Raw genomic sequence first — 22440 nt, 5'->3', positions numbered from 1 at the left:
ATGGTTGAAACGTGCCATGTGATTTATGAATTTTTAATCTATTTAATATGATCTGTAAACTCTTTGTGTATGTTCAATTTAGGATTCGAATTATTTTAATGTTTTCGAGGGCAATTTTAGGACAAACAGGATGTACCACGCAGCAAAAGTTAGTATTCAAGATAACTGAAACGAGCACGTTTACCACCACCAATAGGCCATCAGTCCCATAGTCGTGCCAAATTCCCACCAAAGTCCATGATTGAAATCCTTCCCCTCCCACTCAGAAAAACAAAAAAGAAAAAACGAAATCCACCAAAGGTCGACCAAAAGCAAGCCGCACGTGCGACTAACGACAGAAAAACTCGTGAGTTGCCCCGCAACAAACGCGCGACCACTAGGATCAGCACACGTGTCATTTAAACCATTTGGCCAGCGCTTCATGCCGACCAGTCGTTCACGTTCACGTCCCCCCACAAAGGAGAAGGCCCCCACCCCCCCTAATTGAAGTGTCCCCTAAATTTAAGCCCCCAAAAAGGGCCAAAGCCCTTCTTGCCTCTCTCCCTCTCTCTCCTCAGCTCCCTCTCTCTCTCTAAAATAATCAAAGGACAGAACCCAAATTTGGAACCTCTCCAAAGATTTTTTGAGAATTCAACGTTGCTGCGGAGGCCAGGCCGGATCCCTTTTCCCGACCATTCCACGGCATCAAATAGATTGATGAGACCACCGCGATAGACGGCGCGACCGACCGACGGTGGTGGCCATGGCCGCGAACTGGCTGACGTACTACCTCGCCGAGCACCCGGCCATCGTCAACTTCCGGTGGAGCCACACCCAGTCGTGGGGCTCCACCTGGTCCTTCCTCGTCTCCTCCGTCTCCCTCTACCTCGCCCTCTCCCTCCTCCTCCACCTCCTCCTCCTCCTTTGCCGACGCCCTGTCCCCGTCGGCCCCGCCCCGGCCCTCCACAGCCTCCTCATGGCCCTCCTCTCCGCAACCATCTTCGCCGGGGCCCTCCTCTCCTCCGCCGCCGAGATCCGCGACACCCGGTGGCTGTGGCGCCGCTCCCGGACGACGCCTTTCCAGTGGTTCCTCTGCTTCCCGCTCGGCACCCGCCCCTCCGGCCGTGTCTTCTTCTGGTCATACGCCTTCTACCTCTCCCGCTTCCTCCACATGCTCCGCACCTTCCTCACCATCCTCCGCCGCCGACGCCTCTCCTCCGCGCAGCTCTTCAACAACGCCGCCCTCACCTGCGTCGCCTTCCTCTGGCTCGAGTACTCCCAGTCGTTCCAGGTCCTCGCGATCCTCTCGGCCACGCTCGTCTACGCCGCCGTGTACGGGTACCGCTTCTGGACCGCCATCGGGCTGCCCGTCGCGTGCTTCCCGTTCGTCGCGCACTGCCAGGTCGTGCTCTTGGGTTGCAACCTGGTGTGCCACGTCGGCGTGCTGGCGCTGCACCTGGCCAAGGGCGGGTGCAACGGCATCGGCGCGTGGGTGTTCAACTCGGTGCTGAACGGCGCGGTCTTGATGCTGTTCTTGAACTTCTACGTGAAGATGCATCTGGGCAAGAAGAGGCGTGTCGGAGGCGGCGGCGGCGGCCGCCACGGCGTCGGTGTTGGGGGTGCGAGCGAGGCCCGTGATCGAGATCGTGAAGCGTCGTCTTCTACTTTGTACGGTGGGTTAGATGTAATTAAAGAGGCAAATGTGGAGAGGATCGTCAAAGAGAAGGCGTTATAGGGATTGAATGGTGGGTGGTTGACCGTGGTGGTGACTTCTTTTTGTTAGCTCTTAAATTTTTTTGGCGAAGCAAAAAGGTTGCTGGTGACCCCTCTCTCTCTCTCTCTCTCTCTCCCTCTCTTTTAAGTTTTTCTTTTTTCTTTTTCCTTTTCTTAATGTAGGAATCGATATATTTATATATACTACAATGAGATGGTTCAATAGATTTTCCAATAGGAGTCGGACGAGCCTGTTGAAATGGTTGCTTCATCTGTTGCTAGAGAATTTTCCGATCATTATCGACGCTTCTGATCTCCCCATTTGAGTCGAGTGAGGTGCCAACTTGTTCCAAAAGTTCAAGGCGTTAAAAGAAAGACGCAGAATGCGTCGTATCGATTGGATCTTTGACTAGAGAACTCGGCTGTATACTAGGAGGAATAATCCTTTTAACACTCTTCAGTCTTCGAAGCGATCTCGACAGATTACGAGATTTTAAAGAGATCTTTAAGTAATGACCCGTCATGGTCGGCATGCTTCGACTTAATGATCACCCCCCCACCACCCCCCCCACCCTATGATCAATATTGACCCGGCTCATACCAAATGGTCCCTCCTCGTACCGGGAAACGTGGAATCATTCCAATCTTCCCCCCAAGACATAAACAACAGGTGCCCACTTGATCGCCAAACGCGCATTGAGACAAGAACAGTCGTGTTAGATATTCTGTTTCCACCAGTCAATTCTCTGTCTAGGGAAAGAGCTTGTTTACCCTCTCATTAGGGGTCTCCCGAAACGGGATAAAGGAATATCCCTTCTTCCCTCCGCAACCAAAGAAAACAAACTTGACCTTGCGGTGGCATCGAATCGATCTTTACCGTTCACCTTTGCATGCAGATGTGAGGCGTACGACAGCGATGATCGACAAACGTCCGAGGAAGGTCAAAACCCTAGCGAGCAATAATTGTGTTTCTGTCAAGAACTGCGTGCAAGTGATGAGTTTGGATTCCTGAGAGAGAGGGAGTTCAAGTTCCGACCCTGCATAGTAAATTGGTGAGGGTTAATTAAGGTGTCCTAGGTTTGGCGAGTCGAAGGAAGACTTGGTTCCTGTCGGAAGAGCTCGCCTTTCTAACCTAGACAGGGTTGCCCGATAATCGCATCTACAACACACCACCGTGCACTCGTCCCCGATTGATATCAGGATGCATCTTTGACATCTTCGTTTATAACCAGAGGGGTTGTACACCGAAAGACTTCGCATATCAATTAGGGAAAGGTTTAGTTATGACCCGCCCGCAGTTATTTTATGTTTGTGTCGTGCGCTTGTTATCATGTCGGGTCGAGTTAAGCGAGTGGAGTGAAGTTCGTGTCGAGTTTATTGATTATCTTGTCATGCATCGTATTCATTTGATTTGTCACGTCGTGCTTTCTCATCATGTCGTGTCACTTGGTTTTGTTATCTTGTCAAATTTATGTTTGTGGATCATTACGACACATCACTCATCTTTATTTCGCATCGCTCGGACATATGTTGGTTTCTTCGTTCATGCCATTGCAAGTTTTCAAAAGTTCACTAACACAGCATTGCTCAATGGAGTCCAAGCGCAGTTAAGGTGCCATCACTCACAGCAACGATAACGATATTTTTGACCGCCTGAGAGTATTTAACTGAGGGGCACGAGGACGGTAACTAGAATCCCGACACGTAACTCAACCCTCAACCTCAGTTGTTTTTTTTTTTTTTCGTATCTTAAGACAAGTTTTCCTTCTTAAGCAGATACCTGAGGGGAAAATTATCAAAATGTCCAAAATTTATTATAATTGTGCTGGTTAAATCCTAAACTTTATTTTTTTTGCCAATTAAATTTCAAACCTTTTGCATTTATGTTATTTTAGTCGTTCCGACAAATTTCGGCGGAAAATTGATGACATGGATGCTGGTTTTCCATCGATTATGGCAATGTAGGCACCGATGTGGAATTTTTTAACATATTTAGTATTTTTTATGTTTTTTATTTTCCTTTTATTAATAGCTAGCAAAGGTCGCCAGCGGCCTCCTACCGGCCACTAACAAGAAAATAAGAAAAAAAGAATATAAAAATAAGAAAAAAATTTTATGTCGGTGCCGCTAGTGCCACGTAGGACGTCGACGTCCATGTGATCAATTTCTGATCAAAATTGACTGGAAGGATTGAAATGACACTAATATAAAAAGTTTAGAAATGAATTGGTAAAATAAAGATTTATGACTGAATTGGTACAATTGCAATAGATTTAGTACTTTTTCGGTAATTTTCTTGATAGTCGACTACTCTGAGAAAGCATATTGAAGAGAATGAATATTGTAGCTTAATAGGAGCCTAGGGAAGGAAGTCTCTAGCCTTAGGCAAATGTGGTTGATTTCATTTCCACGTCTTTTTTTTTTTTGTTTTTTTTGCTACAACAATTCCATGGAAGCTCAATTTTATCTCAAGATGAATTACAATTCCACCTTAATAAGCAAGGGACAAATAGTTATTTAGAAAACTTGGTTCTTTAAGCTGCGATACCTTCTCAATTTTGATTTAAATTGTCCTTATCTTGGATAATTAAGCTTCGTTTTCCTAAATAGACATTCTTTTAGCTTCTTAATTTTGTTCTTAACTTTTTGAACAAAAAAAAAAATTATTCTTAACTTTAGGCTCTGTTTATTTTACAATAAATGAATGATGTGACATTAAGTTATTTTATGTTTTCATTTTTAGCACATATATGGTCTTAATATTTTTCTCACGTTATGATTGAACGTTAAACTTTCATAAATGTGTTGGGTTTTTCCCTTTTTCATGTTATCGATCAATTAATTAAGTTGAACTTCTTAAGCGAAGCCAGATTTCGATAGAGGTGGGCATGATTTTAGGTAGAACCGTATCGGATCAGGAATCGGCTATGGAAACTGATCCGGTTCTAGGTTTCAAGTTTCGATGGGAACCCATCTAGTTCCGGTTTCATATTTTTAGGAATTGGTACTATGCGATTCAGTTCTCTGTTCCCAAGAGGAAGACATATCAAACTCGCGTGCAAGTGATAAGTTTCGATAAGAGAGAGAGAGTGTGTGTAAGTTCCGATCCTGCATAGTAAATTGGTGAGATTTTAACTCCGCTGTCCTCCATTTGGCATGGGAGGAACCTTGTCCCCGTCCGAGGTTTGACTGCTCTTTTACCGACGTCTGAGACAGAGGAAGAGCGACACTTTTTTGCCGCCGCAAGAGCTCGCCATTCTGACCTGGACAGAGACAAGGTCGTCTGATGATCACATCTATGCACCACCATGCATGCACTCGTCCTAATTGATACCGCGATGGATCTTTGAGATCGTCGTCTGAATTTAGGGGCCTGTACACGGTACACCAGAAGATTTGTAGATCAACTAGAGAAATTCTAGCTATGGCTGCCCAAGGTTTTTTTTGTTACATCGTGCTTCCTTTATCAAGTCGGCCATTTTGTGCGTTCGTTCTTGCCGTTTCATTTGCTAATCCTGTCCTGGGCGACTTTGTTACTGTTTGCACACCATTACGACGCATCACCCGTCTTTATCTCGCATCACGGGCGACTTTGCTAACTGTTTGCACATCATTACAACGCATCACTCGTCTTTATCTCGCATCACGGGGACATATGTTGGTTTTTTTTCGTTCATGCCATTGCGTGATTTCACACACGACACGACGCATGAATTTATAAAAATGATCGATTGTATCGCTTAAGATAATCAGCTAATAAAAAAAACTTTATCAACGTTCATTTATATCTAAATATTTTTACGAACAATAAAAATATTTTTAGTTCATTTATTTTATAAACGAAATAAATAAATATTTTTAGGAAAATATTATTTAGAACATTCATTTTCCACAAAATAAATGGGCTCTTATATTTGTTTTTTCACTTGTCTTATCACACAGGAACGTCCACAGAGCCATGCAGAGGCGAGCACTGGATATTGCCCCCCTCGACTCGAAGTTAGAGTAGTAGGCACATAATTTTTCGTATATAATGCATTCTTTGTTGAATTCAAGCTAATCAAAATTGCTTACATTAGTTTTTCTCATATTAGTTTTTGAAAAATGCTTCATTGACAGATCTGTTAAGGATGATACAATCTCAACCGTAAATCCACGCATCATCACCGCATGTTTTCGATAAAGCACTCATTAATTGAAAGATCGTGTGGTAAAAAATAACCGACAATACTGTCATTATCGGGCTAGCAGCTTCCTTAGTTTTTTTAATAAGATGGATATAGCTTTTAATTCTTCATAATCAGCATAAACACAAGGCATTGAATGTTCTATAAGTTCGAGTTTCTACGTCAACGCAATGCTGTATATCACATAATAAATCCAAAAGATTGTATCCGCTGAATATAAATTTGGACTTTGCTAGTATAATATTTTTTGGGTCACTGCGAGAATAACAATACGTTGTAAGCCATAAATTATTTAAAAAGTGGACCGAACAATAATTTTTAATTAATTGTTATCCGCTGAATATAAATTTGAGCTTTTGTTTGACCCGAAACACAAGAAACCTTTCAAAATCTTCACATGTTAATCTGTAAAATCACACATATAGAGGTTTCGATAATTTTACGGTAATAAAAAAATAATTTTGAAAAGAAAGTAATAACAAGCAAAATAAGAAATTATAGTTTGTTAGCACTTCGTGTATTCACTTTCCTTTTCTAGACTCTAGTTTGATGATTGGCAAATAGAAGTGAATCCTAATCAGAATAGGAGATAGACAACTGAAGGTACACGGAACTTGGGAAAATTCTAATTGCCCTATATATAATCAATCGTACAAGGATTCAAAAACACACAATGTAATTCACGTTTCAGTTATCCATCAAGTTTCAAGTAATTTCCTCTCCTTCTGTTCTGTCACTAGATCAATACTGGTGTATTTTCCTCGACTTTTGCCTCGTACGATTGAAGACTGAAATTAAAGAAACGCGATCTTCTCACAGTCGAAATAAAGTCGCATCAGCATTGCCGGAGAGCTATGGAGATCGATGCCTTCGATGTTCTTCCTCGTGATATGGTGGTGGAAATTCTTGCTTCGGTCGCCGCCAACTCGATGGACGATTTCTTCAATGCAAAAATAAGGTATCACACTCAGCTTTCCCTTCGAAAAGCTAACTCTCTAACGTGTGATTAATTGTCAATTGATTGAAGGATTAGTGATCGCAGAGAATTTAACAATCCGGGGTTCATTCAGATTTTTTTTAACAATCCTGGTTAGTTGATATTTTTAGTACTTAACCCTTTCCTAATTTACTTATCCTGCACTCTACATAACGAAGAAAAACTAATTTAGTTGTACGTAGCAGCTTTGTATCGTGTTGTTGTAATGTAATTTTATTCAATCAACCATCATCAATAGATAGATGAATTTACCGCAACTAAGATTTGTAAACTCAATTTAGCTGTAGAAACGTAATTATGCTTTCATAATTATCTTGGCCCCGGGGAATCCGACCTTAGAAGATGTAATATATTGTCAATTATCTAGTACAAAGAACCATTGAAATTGTTATACTAACGTGAGAATGTTTGATGATATGCTGATACTTTATTCTTGTCCCCGCAGTTGCAAAATCTTTAATAAATTAGGTGAAGAAGATTACGTTTATCAACAAATATCATTCGACAAAATTTCAAAAATACTATGGTGGCATCCCGAAGAAGGCAAAGCCTTCATTCAGAGGTGCATCAAATGCAATAATCCGGAGGCCTTGTACACGCAAGGACTAGTACGTGTTTAATTACATGATTTATCTCTATAATTTATTCGCTATTATCTTGTTCTTTGCTAAAAATTGATAATCCGCAATTCGTGAACGTTGCAGTATGAGTGTGTAAGCCTCGTGAAGGTTGAGCTAGGAATGGAGCTATTGAAGAGGGCAGCACAGATTGGGCCCGTTGGAGCTTCCTATGTTGTCGGGCTCCTCCTCGTCTGCGAGGGTGGTGAGTTAAAGAAGGAAGGAGTCCGACTGTTGAGACAAGTCTACGCAAGTGGGCGAGTAGTGGAATGCCGCAAGAAATACATTGACGTCGTGCGCGACATGTGGTGGAACAACGTGGCTATCTTCGGAGGAGAGCCTCCTCGCTACGACCGTCGGGTGCAAAACGAGCACTGCAAGAGGAGAGGATGGGTGCGCGACATCGACCACTATGACAACACCGAATGCGAACAGTGCATTTGCCGATCAGAGATAGAGATCCTTTATAAGTATGGCGGACGCCCGTAATCGCGAGAGAATTTTCTTTATCAATGCGGTCCATAAATCAAGAACAAAAGTTCTTATATGGGATACCACTGTAAAGGAAGAAACTGCACGCACCTTAAGAAACTCTTAGAAAGATTTTAGACAACACCTCGACCGTCCCCATAATCTGTGATTCTCCGACTTGTGATTTTGAGCATCCACGACAGGTTGTGCCATTTCAAACAGGCTAACGTGCGAGAAATTTCTGTGCGAAAATTTCCATAGACTTTCCTGGCGTTAAAAGACTTCCTTCGTTGGGGGATTATCCTTATTTTGATTGTTCATTATAATGTATAGCAAGGATTTCGTGGATGGTATGAAATTTGGGAAGCCCGTGTTGAATGCACGGACTGCCGTGTCGCATAAGCTTTTGAAATGCCAGGCGCGCCCAACCCGCTCCACGCACCTGCATCAAAACTGTGTTGCACAAGCATGGTGGATGTCATTCCGAATGATGTCTGCTTTAGGTTTTCGTAAGGTCGATCACAGTAACACTTCGTTTTAAACTATGACCACAAGACCAGCGAAAACACCATTCTTCAGCTTTCGGCCACAAGCATCTTCAGATTTTCTTAGAAGATGGAATGTGCTACAGATCATGATTTGTGTCTAGATAAGGAAGTCACAGGAAATGCAAGGAATGTGAGAGACAAAAGAAATCAGTTCGTCCAAGCCATCCCATAGATAGTAGATAAATTATCAACCGCTGTAAATTCGGTCACTAATAGCTATAAAAGGAGCACGCGGTTTTCTTACCAGAAAAAGGGAAAAACAGCGAGAAAGAGAACATTAATTCTATTCTGAAGTAGCCAATCAACTGCAAAAATATTCGATGGTAAGAAGCTACAAACCTCCCTTCAAGTTTTACAGAGCAAACTGCAATTCTTGCCTCACCATCTTATTACAAATAATTCTACAGAAGTAGTATGCATCTGCACACTCATTTCGACTTCTTCCCTGCCTTCTTCTTGATAACTTCATCGATGTACATTATACCTTTGCCCTTGTAAACTTCAGGAGGCTTGCAACTACGAACGGCAGCAGCGAATTGATGCACCCTTTGCTTGTCGATCCCAGTACAGCAGACCACATTGTTTTTAAAGCAAAAGACACGCACTGCAGGAGGAACGGTCAGCTCTACCTCGTGACTGTAGCCTAATTTTAGGTACAAGAGGCATCCCTCAGCCTCCGCTCTAGCTTTGAACCCAACACCTACAATCTTGAGAAAGCGAAAGAATTTGGCGTCCATTGCCGTCAAAGAAAACAGATTGCCTCAATTTCCCCTAAAGATCAGACAACCATAATAAGCACATCCTCCAATCATTATTTCCAACAAGTCAATTAATGAGAAGCAAAACCAGCATACACAAAACTGACGATGAAGAACTAATTGGAAACATCAAAACCCAGAGGAGCAGAAATCTATAACAGGGAAGGTATACTACAGACTCCAGAGCACTCTGGACTTTGACATCATTTCTTACTCTAAATCTATATCACACATCCTTCCAATGTTCTGGATTCTTTAAGTTCAAGCCACAGTGGCCCTCTTTCAACTTGAGCTTTTCACAGTGGAAAAGCAAAAAACCCTATCATCCAGTCTCAGTGGAGGAATGGCACGGCAAGATATTTTTCCATTGGTAACATGACTTAATCATGACTCTCAGCTTTCATCGATCAAATCAAGAAGTTATAGGTCATTACACCTTTCTTTCCCATCACGGTGCCCATTGTTATTCTACAAATACTCCTATGTTTTTGCTTGAATTAGATCATCCCCAACTCTTTACCAGAAAGTGAAAAGCTTAAGCCTCGAATTTCAGGTGAGGTTTCAGAATACTAAAGCAACGTACTTACTGACAACAGAACGAAAACTTTAACATGGAAATGAAAACCACCAGGAATTAAAGAGAGAAACAAACCAAAAGAGCCTGTAGTTGTAGTATTAAGCAGTATTTTATGATCATGCTCACCCATATTCATAGCTCACATGAAAGGGTAAAGCGTCATCTTTCATACAAACACTTTGGTTTCATCTTTAGCATACAGAAGTCTATTTCTCCAGATCTGCTTCACCCCACATATCCATTCTTCCAGACAACTATGAGGAAAATCATTTTCTTCACAATTTTCTTTACCTCCCGAAGTACTTAACAAACATAGTGTAACAGATTAAAGATTGGCAGATAAATGACCAGAAATGCTAATTGGCATCCATGCCAACCAATGAGGACCAACTAAAGAGAGAGCGAGAGAATGGAGGGGGTGGATGTGAGCACGAGCAAGTGATACAGAGTAACTACATGAGCACGATTCCGAGAGATGACCACTGAAACTCACATACACTTGGTTTGTGCATTTCGTCGAACGTGTGGTGAGCAGTTTCACGAAGGTGTTCATATAATCAAAGCAAGTGGAGAGATTCTAGATTTTCGCCGTACATGGACTGAGAATCAGCGCAATAACATCAGACTCGACCGGATTTTGCTCAAAACAGAAACGAGATCTCCAGGAATCTGTTCTTAATCAAAGGGAACGCAGACAGATCATTCGGACTTCACCTTGAAGACGCGATTAACAGCTGCGAACGGCGAACGAACCAGCAATAGGAGGAGCCGACGTCTTTTCGCTGGTGATCTTGGCCACCAGCGAAGAGATCCCGAGCGAAGTCTGAGCTATTCGTGGTCTCCCGGCGGGGGAAAAAGTGCACAACCACTGAGCTTGGTTGTGCGACGGTTCAAGCGGCCGGCGACGGTGGAAGCGGCTGGCGACGGTGATGAGGAACGAAGAGCGGCGTCGATTTTAGGGTGGAACAGGTTCTCTGTCCCTTCCTCGGTCTGGTCCCGGCCAAAAAGAGCAAAAATGGTTTGGATAAGTTTTTTCTTTTCGTTCATAAACAATAGGGAAAATTTCAATTAAGGGCCTCAAGTGCCCTGATTTTTTCAAATAAGGGCCCAAAATGGATTTTGTTGCAAATAAGGGCCCAAAGTCCTTTATTTGTTTCAAAGAAGGGCCTGGCTTTTGTCTTTTTCTTTTTTTTTGCAATTTTATCTTTCTTTTTTTACTTTCCTTTTCATTTTTTCCTTCCCCTTTTTCTTTTCCTTTTTCCCCTCCCCTCCCCGTCCCCAGCCACAGTTCACCATTGATGTCTGCTTCTCTCTCTCGCTCTCTCTAGTCATCCACACTCTCTCTCTCCAGTCTGATCTCTTGCAAGTCTCTGTCTCTTCGTTTTCACCTGTTTGAGATTCAAAGAAAACCATCAAAGAAGGAGAGAGAGAGAGAGAGAGAGAGAGAGAGAGAGAGAGAGAGAGAGAGCAGACACGCCGGCCGTCGCCCCTGAAGACGTTCTTCCTGTCAGTGTACAGGAAGAAGATGGAGGACGCAACGACCAACCAGTACTGCAAGTACGACAGCCAGACGCTGACCATGTTCACGTCATCGCTGAGAGTAAGAATATTTGGCGGAAACAGAAACTTGAGACTGTGGCTGTCGTTGTTTTTGACCTCAGTCGCGTCCGGAGGTCAGACGTCAATGGTGGACCGTCTCCTTCATCCAGATGCTCAAGGCCCTCATGCCCGTCGCCATCCACTCCATCGGCGTCTTGCTTAATAGAGAGACCTTCAAGTCCCAAACCATGCTGAACATGGTGTCAATCTCACTCAGCATAGCCGCCTATAGCGAGGCCAATTCGACGCCCGGGGCGTGACCCTCCAGCTCGGCACCATCGCCTTCGAGGCCACGAGGTTGGTCCTGATCCAGATCCTACTCACCTCCAAGGGGATCCAACTGAACCCCATCACATCTCTATACTACGTTGCGCTGTGCTGCTTCGTCTTCCTGCTCGTGTCATGGGTCTTCATGGAGCACCTGGTGCTCGTCAAGTCCTTGAGCTTCCGGCCCGACCTCTTGGTCTTTGGGACCAACTCGCTCTGCGTGTTCGCGCTCAACCTGGCAGTGTTTCTACTCGTTGGGAAGACCTCGGCATTGACGATGAACGTGGCGGGCGTGGTGAAGGACTAGCTGCTGATCGCCTTCTCGTGGTCGGTGATCAATGACACGGTGACGTCGGTGAACCTGTTCGAGTACGGGCTCGCGTCGCGTACTACAACCACTCGAAATTGCAGGCGCTCAAGGCGAAGGAGGCGCAGAAGAAGGTGGCGGCGCAGGCGGGCGAGGGGGAGGTCGGGAGGTTGCTGGAGCAGAGGGAAGGAGAGGGGTCGGTGGGAGAGAAGAGTGACTCTCAAGCCTAAGAATGACTGAGTCCTTGAACATTTGATGATCGAGAAGGAGAAATCAAGAAATCGGCGAAACGAAGAACAAAAATGGAGAGAATTTTAAGTGTACCCAGCAGAAAAACTAATCCAATGCAGAGTATGCAAATGCATTCTTGCAATTTCTTGCTCGGCTTCACATGCCGGTAATGCTGGAGATCAGACTGGAGAGAGAGAGTGTGTGGACGAGTAGAGAGAGGGAGAGAGACAGAAGCAGACGTCAATGTTGGACAGTGGCTAGGGGAGGGGAAAAAGAAAAAGAAAAAGGGGAAGCAAAAAATGAAAAAGAAAGCAGAAAAAGAAAGATAAAATTGCAAAAAAAAGAGAAAAAGACAAAAATCAGGCCCTTCTTTGAAACAAATAAAGGACTTTAGGCCCTTATTTGCAACAAAATCCATTCTGGGCCCTTATTTGAAAAAATCAGGGCACTTGAGGCCCTTAATTGGAATTTTCCCTAAACAATAGAAACATTTAATTCATTTTTAATTTACCTAAATATTTCCTATTTAGAAGCAATATTTCGTTAAATACACATTTTAAATTAATACTTAAACATAAAAAAAAAGTGTATTGAATGTACAAGGCCTTATTCATCTTGCACATGTTTTAAGGTCAAGAGGAAAAAAAGAGAAAATTGAAGGAAAGACCGATTATGTGATGCATCTCTTTCACGCGCAAAGCTTCAATTTTAGAAACGCGACAGGTGAACCGAATGTCTCGACGTATCACTTGAAGGATCATGATTATGTGATGAATTTGCGTGCTTACAAGAGAGAAAGAGATATAGCCCAAACAGTTCGGACTACGACGATGCTAATTATTATCCCTCCATGGTCCATTCTTCTTTTTATATCCACGAACATCAAAAGGACGGAAGGAGATTCAATCTTTTGTCTCTGATGTGCAACATAAATATCATGTTGATCATGATAAGTACCTCTCCTTGTTTATTTTTTTATTTTTTCCTGTTTTCATTCTTTACTTTTTTCTGTTTTTTCTTTTCTTTTGCCGGCCATAAATGAGGCCTAAGCAGGGAGAGAGGGAGAAAAAGATAAAATATATATATAAAGAAGGAAAATAAAAAAAATGGAAAAAATAAAATATTAGTAAAAACTATTCTCGCCATCGCCGGTGGTGTTACGTAAAACGACCGGCGTTCACGTTAGCGATTTAAATCAAAATTGATCGGATGAACTTAATTGGCAAAACGTGAAAATATTTAGGATTCAATTGGCAAAATTTTAAAAGTCTAAGATTAATAGGTAAAAATACAATAAGTTTAGGACCTTTTGGATAGTTTTTCAAATTTTCCTCCCAAAATTCCATGGAAGCTCAAATTTATCTCCATATGAATTACAATTCCACCTTAATAAGCAAGGGACAAAATACTAATATGGGATAATTTGGTTCCTTAAGTCTCTGATACCTCCTCAAATTTGATTTGAATATTTTTTATTTTAGATAATTAAACTTCGTTTTCCTAAATAGACATTTTTTAGCTTTTTAATTTTATTCTTAACTTTAGGCTCCCTTTATTTCGCATAAAATAAATTACTTCAAAAATATTTTTCTAAAATTGATCGTTTATATAGCTTAAAATAATTAATCAATAAAAAATTAAATTATCAGTAGCAATTTAGGACTAAATATTTTCGTAATAAATGAAAACATCCTTCGTTAATTCATTCGGTAAGCAATATAAACGAAAATATTTCCCTAATCACTCATTTTCGGCAAAATAAATAGGTCCTTAGAGATTTACTTGCATGATCGTGCGATGGTGTTACATTCATACCTCAATCGTAAGTGGTGAAATGGTAAAAATCATTCCATTCCTTAGTTAATACAAAAGACACGAGATTAAAATGTTTTATGTTTTCATTTTCTACACCTATATGCCCTTAGTAACGTTGTCAAATTTCGATTGAGAATTAAAATTTCATAAACGTCTTGGTTTTTTCTCTTCTTCTTTTCGTTCATTATCTATCAATTACTTAAGTTGGTCTCACTCAATGCAATTGTTACCAAAAATCAGGATTAAAAATAAGTCCCTTGTGATAGAAATCTCACCCACGGGGACAAAACAGTAATTTGAACTTCGCAAGCAAAGCTAGATTTCGACAAAAAATTCGTATTTCTGTTTTTCTTTTTTGGGACAAAAATCGATAAAAAAGAACGTGAGCTTATCTAAGTTTTAATATTAATTGCCCTAATATTTTTTTAGACGATATCGATAGAGATTCGTAAAGCTACGTTTAAGGTTATCGGAAAGAAAAATTATCTCGAAGTCCCGTATTTCTAATTTAAAACTCGTTTCAGAATCGATATGGTTACACGATCATAAAAATAAGTAAACTTGCCTAAGTTCTAATATTAATTGCCCTAAAGTTTGACAACAACAGCAGTCTTTCCTTCAATTTTCTCCTTTTTATCTTGACGTTCTTCGACCAAAAAAAAATAAATCTCGTCCTTCAATTTCTGGTTTTCCAGTAAAAAAAAAAGTTCAGTAGAGAGAGAGAGTAAAGAAAAGAGTTACCTTTCTCTCTCCTCCAGCGAGGTGTCGCTGTTAGGGTTCGGAATTGAATGCAACCCCCTCCTCCTCCTCCTCCTCCTACAGATGTCTTTACATGTCGTCTCAGCGATCCCCCAATCCCTCCTGAATGTGATTTCGCCATTCTACCCACTCTTTCCCTCTGCAATCCCCAATTGAACTGCCTACTTCCGCAATCCGCGCCCTCCTCCTTCGCTCTCCGAGGTACGGTTCCGGCGAAAGCTCGTCTTTTTCCCTTTTCAGTTGTTCTCTCGGTCTCGAATCATGCTCGTTCCGTTCGCTGTTGCGTGTTTCTTGAAATCTTTTCTCGAAAGTGGGTCTGAGTTACCGGGGCTGCGGAAATGCTTGATCTCTTGTTTCCCTCCTGTGTTTTAGACTTTCGATAGTATATGTCGTTGTGCTTATGCAATGTGAAACTGCAATTTTAATAGCAGTGCTTTGGAATAAATTTATCCGTTACCAGGCCGCGGCAACCCAGCTCCGACCTCTCTCGGGTACCTGGGTCTGTATTTTGTATGATTACTTACTCGTGTTTTTCTCTTCTAGCGTTGATAGCTATAGATTTTGTAGTGCTTGCGGTTCATGGGCAATATGCGGGTTGTCCACTAGTTTGATTTGATGAAATGACTCTTCTTGACAGTTTGGAAGATAAGCTCAGCTGAAGAGGGGTTTGGGGAGAGAGAAAAAGATGCCTCTGTATGACTGTGTGCTTTTGCTGAAACCCCATGTAAAGAAGGAAGCATTGATGGAATTGGTGGCTCGGATAGCAAGAGACGTCTACGTGAAAAACGGGGTCGTCACTGAGATGAAATCATTCGGGACGGTCCAATTGGGTTATGGTATCAAGAAGCTTGATGGGAGGTTCTATCAGGTGATTCTTCTGTTGAAATTCTAGCCCTTTTGCTTGCTCTTTCTCTCTCTGTCTCTCAAAATTTCCGTTGACAGAGAATTCTCTTGGCTTGTCAATTTGTGTTGTGCTTGTGATATGCAGTTAGACTTGACCATCTCCTTTGTTAAAATACCCGGGTTTATGTAACTTGGAAGCTACAAAGGAGCTATCTGGTTTGATAGAATGACTGAGAGTACTCTCTAGAACAAGATAATTCAATTGAATATAACAGAAGATGACAAAGAGATGCTGAATCTATTAGGCTTCACGACTGGAATGCTTAACACAACCATGTATTTGGCTGGCTCTTTGCCTTATGTTTGAAGTAGCAAGGTGCGGGAAATTGATTATGTTGGCACATGTGTCAAGCAAAATTATCCTAGCTTATGAGAGTATCTCATAATGTGACAGTATATTCGGCTGGCTTTTTGCCTTCTGTTAGAAGTGAAAGCCATGGGAGACAGAAATTATGCCGGCAGATATGTTGGAATAAAAACTAACTAGCTTATGAGCAAATCCCATACTGGATTTGAGTTGTATGTTTGGATTTGCACAGCTGCCTTTACCATCCTAACTTATTGCTGTTAATACTTACTATAGTCTCTTTTGAATCTAAGTTAATCAATGACTACTATAGCAATTGATGGAAGATTTAATTTTGCCAAGTTGTTCTGGCAGGAAATTCACACTAGTGTTCACTACTTTTTAATTACTTTCGAAGTGGCTATTCATTTTCAACTTTTCATTCACTTTCATTTTGCTTTGAATCGAGTAACTTTGGTGATCCATCGGCGAAAAACTCACTGGAAACCTGATTCGACAGCTGGTTTGTATAATTTTAATGTGATTTTAATATTAATTTTACACGTCAATATGAGTTCGATAGTATTTCATTAAACTAAAGGAAAGTCAAGTGACCAAAATGAAATTTATCTAAAGTTGAGTGAGTTGCAATGCAAAATTATCTACAGTTGAGTGGCCTATAATGGAAGACTACTAAAGACGCAGATGCCTTCCATATGAATAGGTAAAATTTCTAATGAGATTTTTAACGGCTGGTCAACAAAGTGACCTTATGGAGAACAAAACCTAAGTTGAGTGATCTATATGCTGAAATTGAAAGTTGAGTGATCTATTTGAAAGTTAAAAGCCAAGTGATGTCTAGTGTAATTTACCCTTGTTCTGGCTCTAAGATGTACTGTTTGGATGGGCTCTGATGAAGCAGTGAGATGACATTTGGTTGGTTGCACTTCTACCTTGTGAAGGAAAGAGGATTGTAGGTCTCTCACTATTTCTCTCTTGTTGGTTACTTTGGTCTAAACATATATATAGCTTTTATGTTTCTCTTGCTCGTCATGCAGGGTCAGATGATGCAGTTGACCATGATGGCTACACCAATGATGAACAAAGAGCTGCATTACTTGAATAGGGAAGATAGATTGTTGCGATGGCTTCTTGTGAAGCACCGAGACACAAAATTTGGGCTAGAATTACTTACTGAAGAAGAAGAGAAGCATGAACTTAGCAAATTTCCTCATAGCTCTATATTTGATGGTGAGAATGCAGATAAAGATGTAGATGACGATGACGATGACGATGAATATGAGGTGGACCGAGAGGAAAAGAAGGAAGAATAAAGAGAAAATCGTCATGTCTGGGCTCACCGATTTTGTAGATTTGATGGGCTTTTGGGTCCTGCTTCAGTGTTAGCAGATGCTCGTACTCATGTTTAGTATCTCTCAAATGCAAAATGTGCTTGATTTATGTGCTTCTGCCATTTTCCGGGAAAAGTAGCTTTGAGAATGAAGGTTTTAGTTGCTTTTTGCAGGTTTCTTTTGTCGGTGAGTGGTTTGAAGTATCAAACTTTTAATAATAACATATACCTAAATGAGAGAGACTATTGCATGACTGCATGCTGGATTTGTGTCTCATGATCCGGTCAATCTCAAGATCATCTGGTTATTGGAACTTCTGAAGTTTGGCATATTTTGTTTCGCTGCCACTTTTGTCTTCTCTTCGCTTCTAGCTTAGATGTAAAGCCAATCCAATCAGGGAGCAGTTTCAACAGCTGGTGTGAATCTTGTTCAACGTGATGCCAGAAGGAAGAAATTCCGGATCTTTCGAGTATTGCCAACGTGTCGCTCTCCAGCAGTGTTTCATTAGTGACGCTGCTGAGCTTAGAATGACATGGTATTTTGTTACCGATCTTTACGGTGCCGCAGGAATTCTTTCCATTTTAATCCATGAAACTGTAGGAAATTCTGAATGAATATCGCATATGCGACCGAATTTATTCGGTCCCCACAATTCTGTAGTTCATGGAGTGCATGGTTTAGGAGATAGATGAGAGGAACAATCAGTCCATGCATTTCTGACATCTTTTTGTAGTTAATACTTTCACTGAGAACATTCGAATCTAAAGAATAACGATTGGGTGTCTTCCTAGAGCTGCAGGCTATGCACAGGCTCTGAGATGAACACAATCCTATGGTAAATACGATGAACCAATGAGAATGGATTAAGGATTAAGGTATTTTGTGCAGCGGTTGTGCGACTTGATAGTTACACATGAAGAACTAAAACCCAAAAAGAGGCAAGAGATTTTACAGCAGCCGCGCAGCTTATATATATGATACCATTCCTCATCCTGTCATTGTAGAATATATGCGAGTTTTGCTTCATATATAGTTTTACACAGTGAATGAACTGTCAGGATATGCATCTCAGCAACCCCAATATTTCGGCATTCTCACATTACTTGGCACTTCATGAGTAGAATGTGGTCTGAAACTCCGAAGTTTACGATGTCCCCCCGTACCTTATTACTGGAGAGAGGAGAATGACCAAATTTTGTTAGTATGTCATGTTTAGAATGAATTGGAAAACCACATTACTGTAACGCTTGAATCAAATTTTTTTCTCTTTCAGTGAAGCAAGCAAACAAATCGGCAATGGCATTACAGCTAGATTAACAGGATGAAGCCAAACAGGTAAAAGTTCTCCCGGAGAGAGGCGTCTGCACTTTGGAAGCACACCTATGAAGAACTGCTTCATTGTTATTGACCTCCATAATCCTAGTATTTGCATGGATTGGTTGAAGGCACATTAGCCAAATCAAGTTCAACCAAAAGGAGCAAAGCGATATGATCTTTGCAACATAAAAGTTCATCTAAGACGGTGAACTGCATTAACCGTTAAATTTCTAAGCATAAAAAAAGAACTAACGGCTGGATTCTCCAATTATCCTCTGCAGTATCACAGTCCTCGCCATCCGTATCTGGCGGCTACTCTTATCAGCTTGATTACTGAGATCGTCGATAGTTTTCATGAAGACTTCCACCCTTTTCTTGGTCTCCAACATTACAAGCTTCACCGCTTCTTCCTCTTCTTCTCCAAGAGCGAAGTCGGCGTTTTGCAGGATTGACTCAATCTCGATTTCCAGCTTACTCACAAGCGACCGAATCGTCTCCAAGTCATAAATCGAGAACTCGGTTCCCACTTTCATTAGGCTTATCAACTCCTTTTTCCCTTTTAGCGCCCTTCGGTAGTTCCTCCACCAAGAATCGCACCACTTGCCAACTGTCCCTATTGGAGCTGCCAGAGCAGCGGCTAGAGCGCTTGCGACAGGCGGCGCAGCGATTGCGACCGCCACGACCGAGAAGATCAAAGTGGCCACGAAGGCGGTGACGAATATGGCATTGGTCACCCTTCTCCAAGTTTGTGAAGATTTAAGATCCTTGTCAAGCTGCTTCTTGCGAGCCTGCAACTTCTGCAACATCTCCACCTGCTGCTTATGCACCGAGTGAAAGAGCTGGGAGAACTCGCCCGCGAACGGATCGCCCGCTTCTTTGAATTTCTGGAGCTCCTGCAATGTCTTGACATACCTCTCCCCTCCCACATCCTCTGCTCTCTCTTCCTCAAAGCGCATAAGTGCAAGCTGAATCCTCAACTGGCTATCGCGGGCCCGCCGCAGGCATTTCTCGAGGGAAGTGTAGAAATCTAGTATCTGCAGGCCATGGTTGAAGTAATACTCCACTAAATGGGACAGCTCTTTGTCATTCCATATGTCTTCTTTGGATGCAAGAATCATCTTAGCTACTTCATGGTTCATCTCAAGAAGGCCAGTGGTCACCTCTCCCAGAGAGTTGAATGTTAGTGATTGAGCTACATCACCACCTGCTAGTGTTCTGATTACTCTATCAGCTCGGTCATGCAAGGTCTTGTCAAAATTTTGCAAGCTCGGGTCGGCTTCACAGGCAGCTTCATAAGAGGTCAGGTCAGACTGGTACCTAGGATTGCTGTCTTCCATTGATGAAGAGTCTACTTCCTTGTTCTTACTAAATTTCCCACCCATTGTTTGGATCGAACAATGTGAAAAGTGGGGATTGCCCAAGAAAACTCCAAAACCAAACCCTTCAACAAGTTTTGCTAATCAAGCACAGCGCTCGAATTGTATCTATTAACGGTGGGCTACAGTTGAAAATTGCCCAAATATCTGTGCTTAGATTTACCAGGAAAAAAAATGCAGGACTCCACAGATTACTCGCAGATCAGCTAAACCCCCTTCTCCTTTTTGGCTCTTCTTTTTGTAGAGCTTACCTCAGTTTCAGCTGAAACTGCAAAGAGAAGATGATCTTGCCTTCACTTCAACTCCTCCAAAGGACCAAACCAAGCTCAATGACCGCGCACACACCGAGAGTCAACTGCAGAAACTGAGATCTACTTTAAGAAAACAAGAAGAAAAGGGGACTTGGATTATGACAGGAACCCAGAAGTTGAAGTGCTTCAGAGGCTGATCTTGAGGCCGCTTGATCGGAGGATTGAAGCTGCGAGGGGGGCTTGGGGGAAGAGGAGAAAAGTCCAGGAGAGAACCAGAAGGAGCCCGGAAATGGGGAAGGAGATAAGAGGCGGCAGAGCAATGCGGTCGCCACTGACCTCAAGAAAACTCTTCCGGGCAGGAGGTTGACTCAACTCTGCCATTCTATTTATCTTTTTTTGTCCTTAGTCTTCGTTCTCAATAGTTTCGCCAATTAACTATTAATGACCACAATTACTGCGATGCCCTTTTTGGATACCACATTTTCTTTTTTTCTTTTCTCTCGAAATTAATTGTAGGAAAAATTCTAAATACGGGCATCAAATGCTATCATTTTCTCAAATAAAGATCCAAAGTAAATCTTATTTCAAAAAAAGGTCTAAAGTGACATAGCTTGTTTTAAATAATGGCCTGAAGTAGCCATAGAATCTCAAAACTGGCCTAAAGGGCATTTGCGTCATTTCTCCTTTTTGATTTTTTTTTCTTTATTTGTCCATTTTCCCTTTTTTTATATATAATTTTTAAAGAAAACCAAGAACAGACACAAGCGAGAGAGCCGTCCCTCCCGCTTGTGGCTATCGCCCTACCACCGGTGTGGGTTCGGCGGAGTCGTGGCCCTCGCCGGAACTGGGAGAGGGTTGAGCCCTCACCCAAAACCGGAGGGGGGCCGGCAACCCCCGCCCTAACCTAGTCAACTAGATTCGGGACAAGGCCCGACCCTCTCTCAATTTTGCCGGGGCCCTGCTGGCCCCTGCCTGCGGTCGATGGGATTATCGACTCTCGCCAAGCCGCCAAGAACCCTGCGGCCTTTGCCGACCCCCCACCAACGGCGGGGTGACGGTCGCATGTATCCGTGTATTTTCTTTAATTTTAAAAAAGAAAAATTAAAAAATAAATAAAGGGAAATGATGAAAATGCCTTTGATATCAAACCGTTTTTTTATTTTTTATGGCGCTTCATGCCCTTATTTGAAACAAAATTCACTTCAAACCATTTTTAAAGAAAATGTGGGCAATTTTGGCCTTTATTTAAAATAAGATTCACTTCACGCTCTTAGTTGAGAAAACGAAAGCACTTCGGCTCTTATTTAAAAAATTTCCTTGATTTTATGAAATACGAAGTGACATATTGTATTTTAAATGCGACTTTTTTGACAATATCATTTATGTTAGAATTTAGTACACAAACCACAACAAAGTAAAGCGTAAAAGCGAGAGAAAATCGAGACACGAGATTTATCATAGTTCACTCTTAAACAAGGGTTACATCTAATAGATGGTTCCAATATAATTAGCATATCGCACCTCTTTATTACATCTCTCAAATGTAAGAAAAATAGATAATATTTAGAAGTAATATTCATAGGCTCAAGCCTAAACAACCAATGTAACAATATATACTCAAACTATAAAAGTCCTCTAGCGGTTCGGGGACATTGCCCCCTTGACCTTCGCTGGGGCAGCCCTCGACTCTGCCGCCTGCTTACCGAGTAATGGGACCGATGTGCTTTCTTATTGATGAGAAGTATGAATCATATCACAATAATTTATAGGGTGCTAATGATTCTGTTATAATAAAAATTGGAGGTGGCAATCATTTCAATGGCCTCGACATCGAGAGCCAATCCGTTTGGTGGGGCAAAATTGGCAATGGCAATTGGTGATGTTGGCTTGGCAACGCCAAAGGTATATTCGCTTCGTTTATGTAATTAAAAAAAAATGAATGTCGATTTCATTTTCTTATGTTTGGCTGCATTTCACGAACGATATATGGAAATCATTATCGGGGCAACGTGGAAAATGTTTTCTGCCAATAAGTTTTCCCACAAAACAGCGGAATTTTAAGTTTAATCAAACAGGGCAACGTGGATTTCAATTCTTTTACTTATATAATATGCGATCGTCGGATCAAAT

At 41.8% G+C, this 22440-nt stretch overlaps 5 protein-coding genes and 1 pseudogene across 7 annotated transcripts; 4 read left to right on the top strand and 2 right to left on the bottom strand.

Moving 5' to 3' along the window:
• Positions 1-513: 513 nt before the first annotated feature.
• LOC115740151 (elongation of fatty acids protein 3-like) lies at positions 514-1799 on the top strand. The gene has a single exon (XM_030673569.2). The coding sequence runs from the start codon at positions 743-745 to the stop codon at positions 1712-1714; it is 972 nt and encodes a 323-aa protein (XP_030529429.1). The 5' UTR covers positions 514-742; the 3' UTR covers positions 1715-1799.
• A 4934-nt stretch (positions 1800-6733) lies between these two features.
• LOC115740302 (putative F-box protein At1g67623) lies at positions 6734-7982 on the top strand. Its single transcript, XM_030673781.2, has 3 exons — positions 6734-6837; positions 7322-7484; positions 7581-7982. The coding sequence occupies exons 1-3, from the start codon at positions 6734-6736 to the stop codon at positions 7980-7982; spliced, it is 669 nt and encodes a 222-aa protein (XP_030529641.2).
• Positions 7983-8793: 811 nt separating this feature from the next.
• On the bottom strand, positions 8794-10826 carry LOC115740153 (60S ribosomal protein L6, mitochondrial-like). Its single transcript, XM_030673571.2, has 2 exons — positions 10562-10826; positions 8794-9283 (listed from the first exon to the last, which is right to left on the bottom strand). The coding sequence occupies exon 2, from the start codon at positions 9247-9249 to the stop codon at positions 8941-8943; it is 309 nt and encodes a 102-aa protein (XP_030529431.1). The 5' UTR covers positions 9250-9283; positions 10562-10826; the 3' UTR covers positions 8794-8940.
• A 546-nt stretch (positions 10827-11372) lies between these two features.
• LOC115740301 lies at positions 11373-12266 on the top strand (annotated as a pseudogene).
• Positions 12267-14823: 2557 nt separating this feature from the next.
• On the top strand, positions 14824-17642 carry LOC115740152. Of its 2 annotated transcripts, none has more exons than XM_048279997.1 (3): positions 14824-15026; positions 15468-15693; positions 17073-17642. In XM_048279997.1, exons 2-3 carry the CDS (start codon positions 15511-15513, stop codon positions 17346-17348), a joined length of 459 nt encoding a protein of 152 aa, XP_048135954.1. In that variant the 5' UTR covers positions 14824-15026; positions 15468-15510; the 3' UTR covers positions 17349-17642. The 2 variants fall into 2 exon arrangements, with proteins under 2 accessions (XP_048135954.1, XP_030529430.1); XM_030673570.2 differs by having other exon boundaries at positions 14825-15026; positions 15463-15693.
• Positions 17643-18612: 970 nt separating this feature from the next.
• Positions 18613-20696, bottom strand: LOC115740190 (UPF0496 protein At2g18630-like). 2 transcript variants are annotated; one of them, XM_030673640.2, is made up of 2 exons: positions 20152-20696; positions 18613-20120 (listed from the first exon to the last, which is right to left on the bottom strand). In XM_030673640.2, exon 2 carries the CDS (start codon positions 20063-20065, stop codon positions 18932-18934), a length of 1134 nt encoding a protein of 377 aa, XP_030529500.1. In that variant the 5' UTR covers positions 20066-20120; positions 20152-20696; the 3' UTR covers positions 18613-18931. The 2 variants fall into 2 exon arrangements, with proteins under 2 accessions (XP_030529500.1, XP_048141136.1); XM_048285179.1 differs by having other exon boundaries at positions 18613-20127; positions 20159-20696.
• Between the last annotated feature and the right edge of the window lie 1744 nt (positions 20697-22440).

Source organism: Rhodamnia argentea, chromosome 1 (genome assembly GCF_020921035.1).
Source record: "Rhodamnia argentea isolate NSW1041297 chromosome 1, ASM2092103v1, whole genome shotgun sequence".
NCBI classification, from domain to species: domain Eukaryota; kingdom Viridiplantae; phylum Streptophyta; class Magnoliopsida; order Myrtales; family Myrtaceae; genus Rhodamnia; species Rhodamnia argentea.
This window is presented reverse-complemented; position numbering and strand designations above follow the sequence as displayed.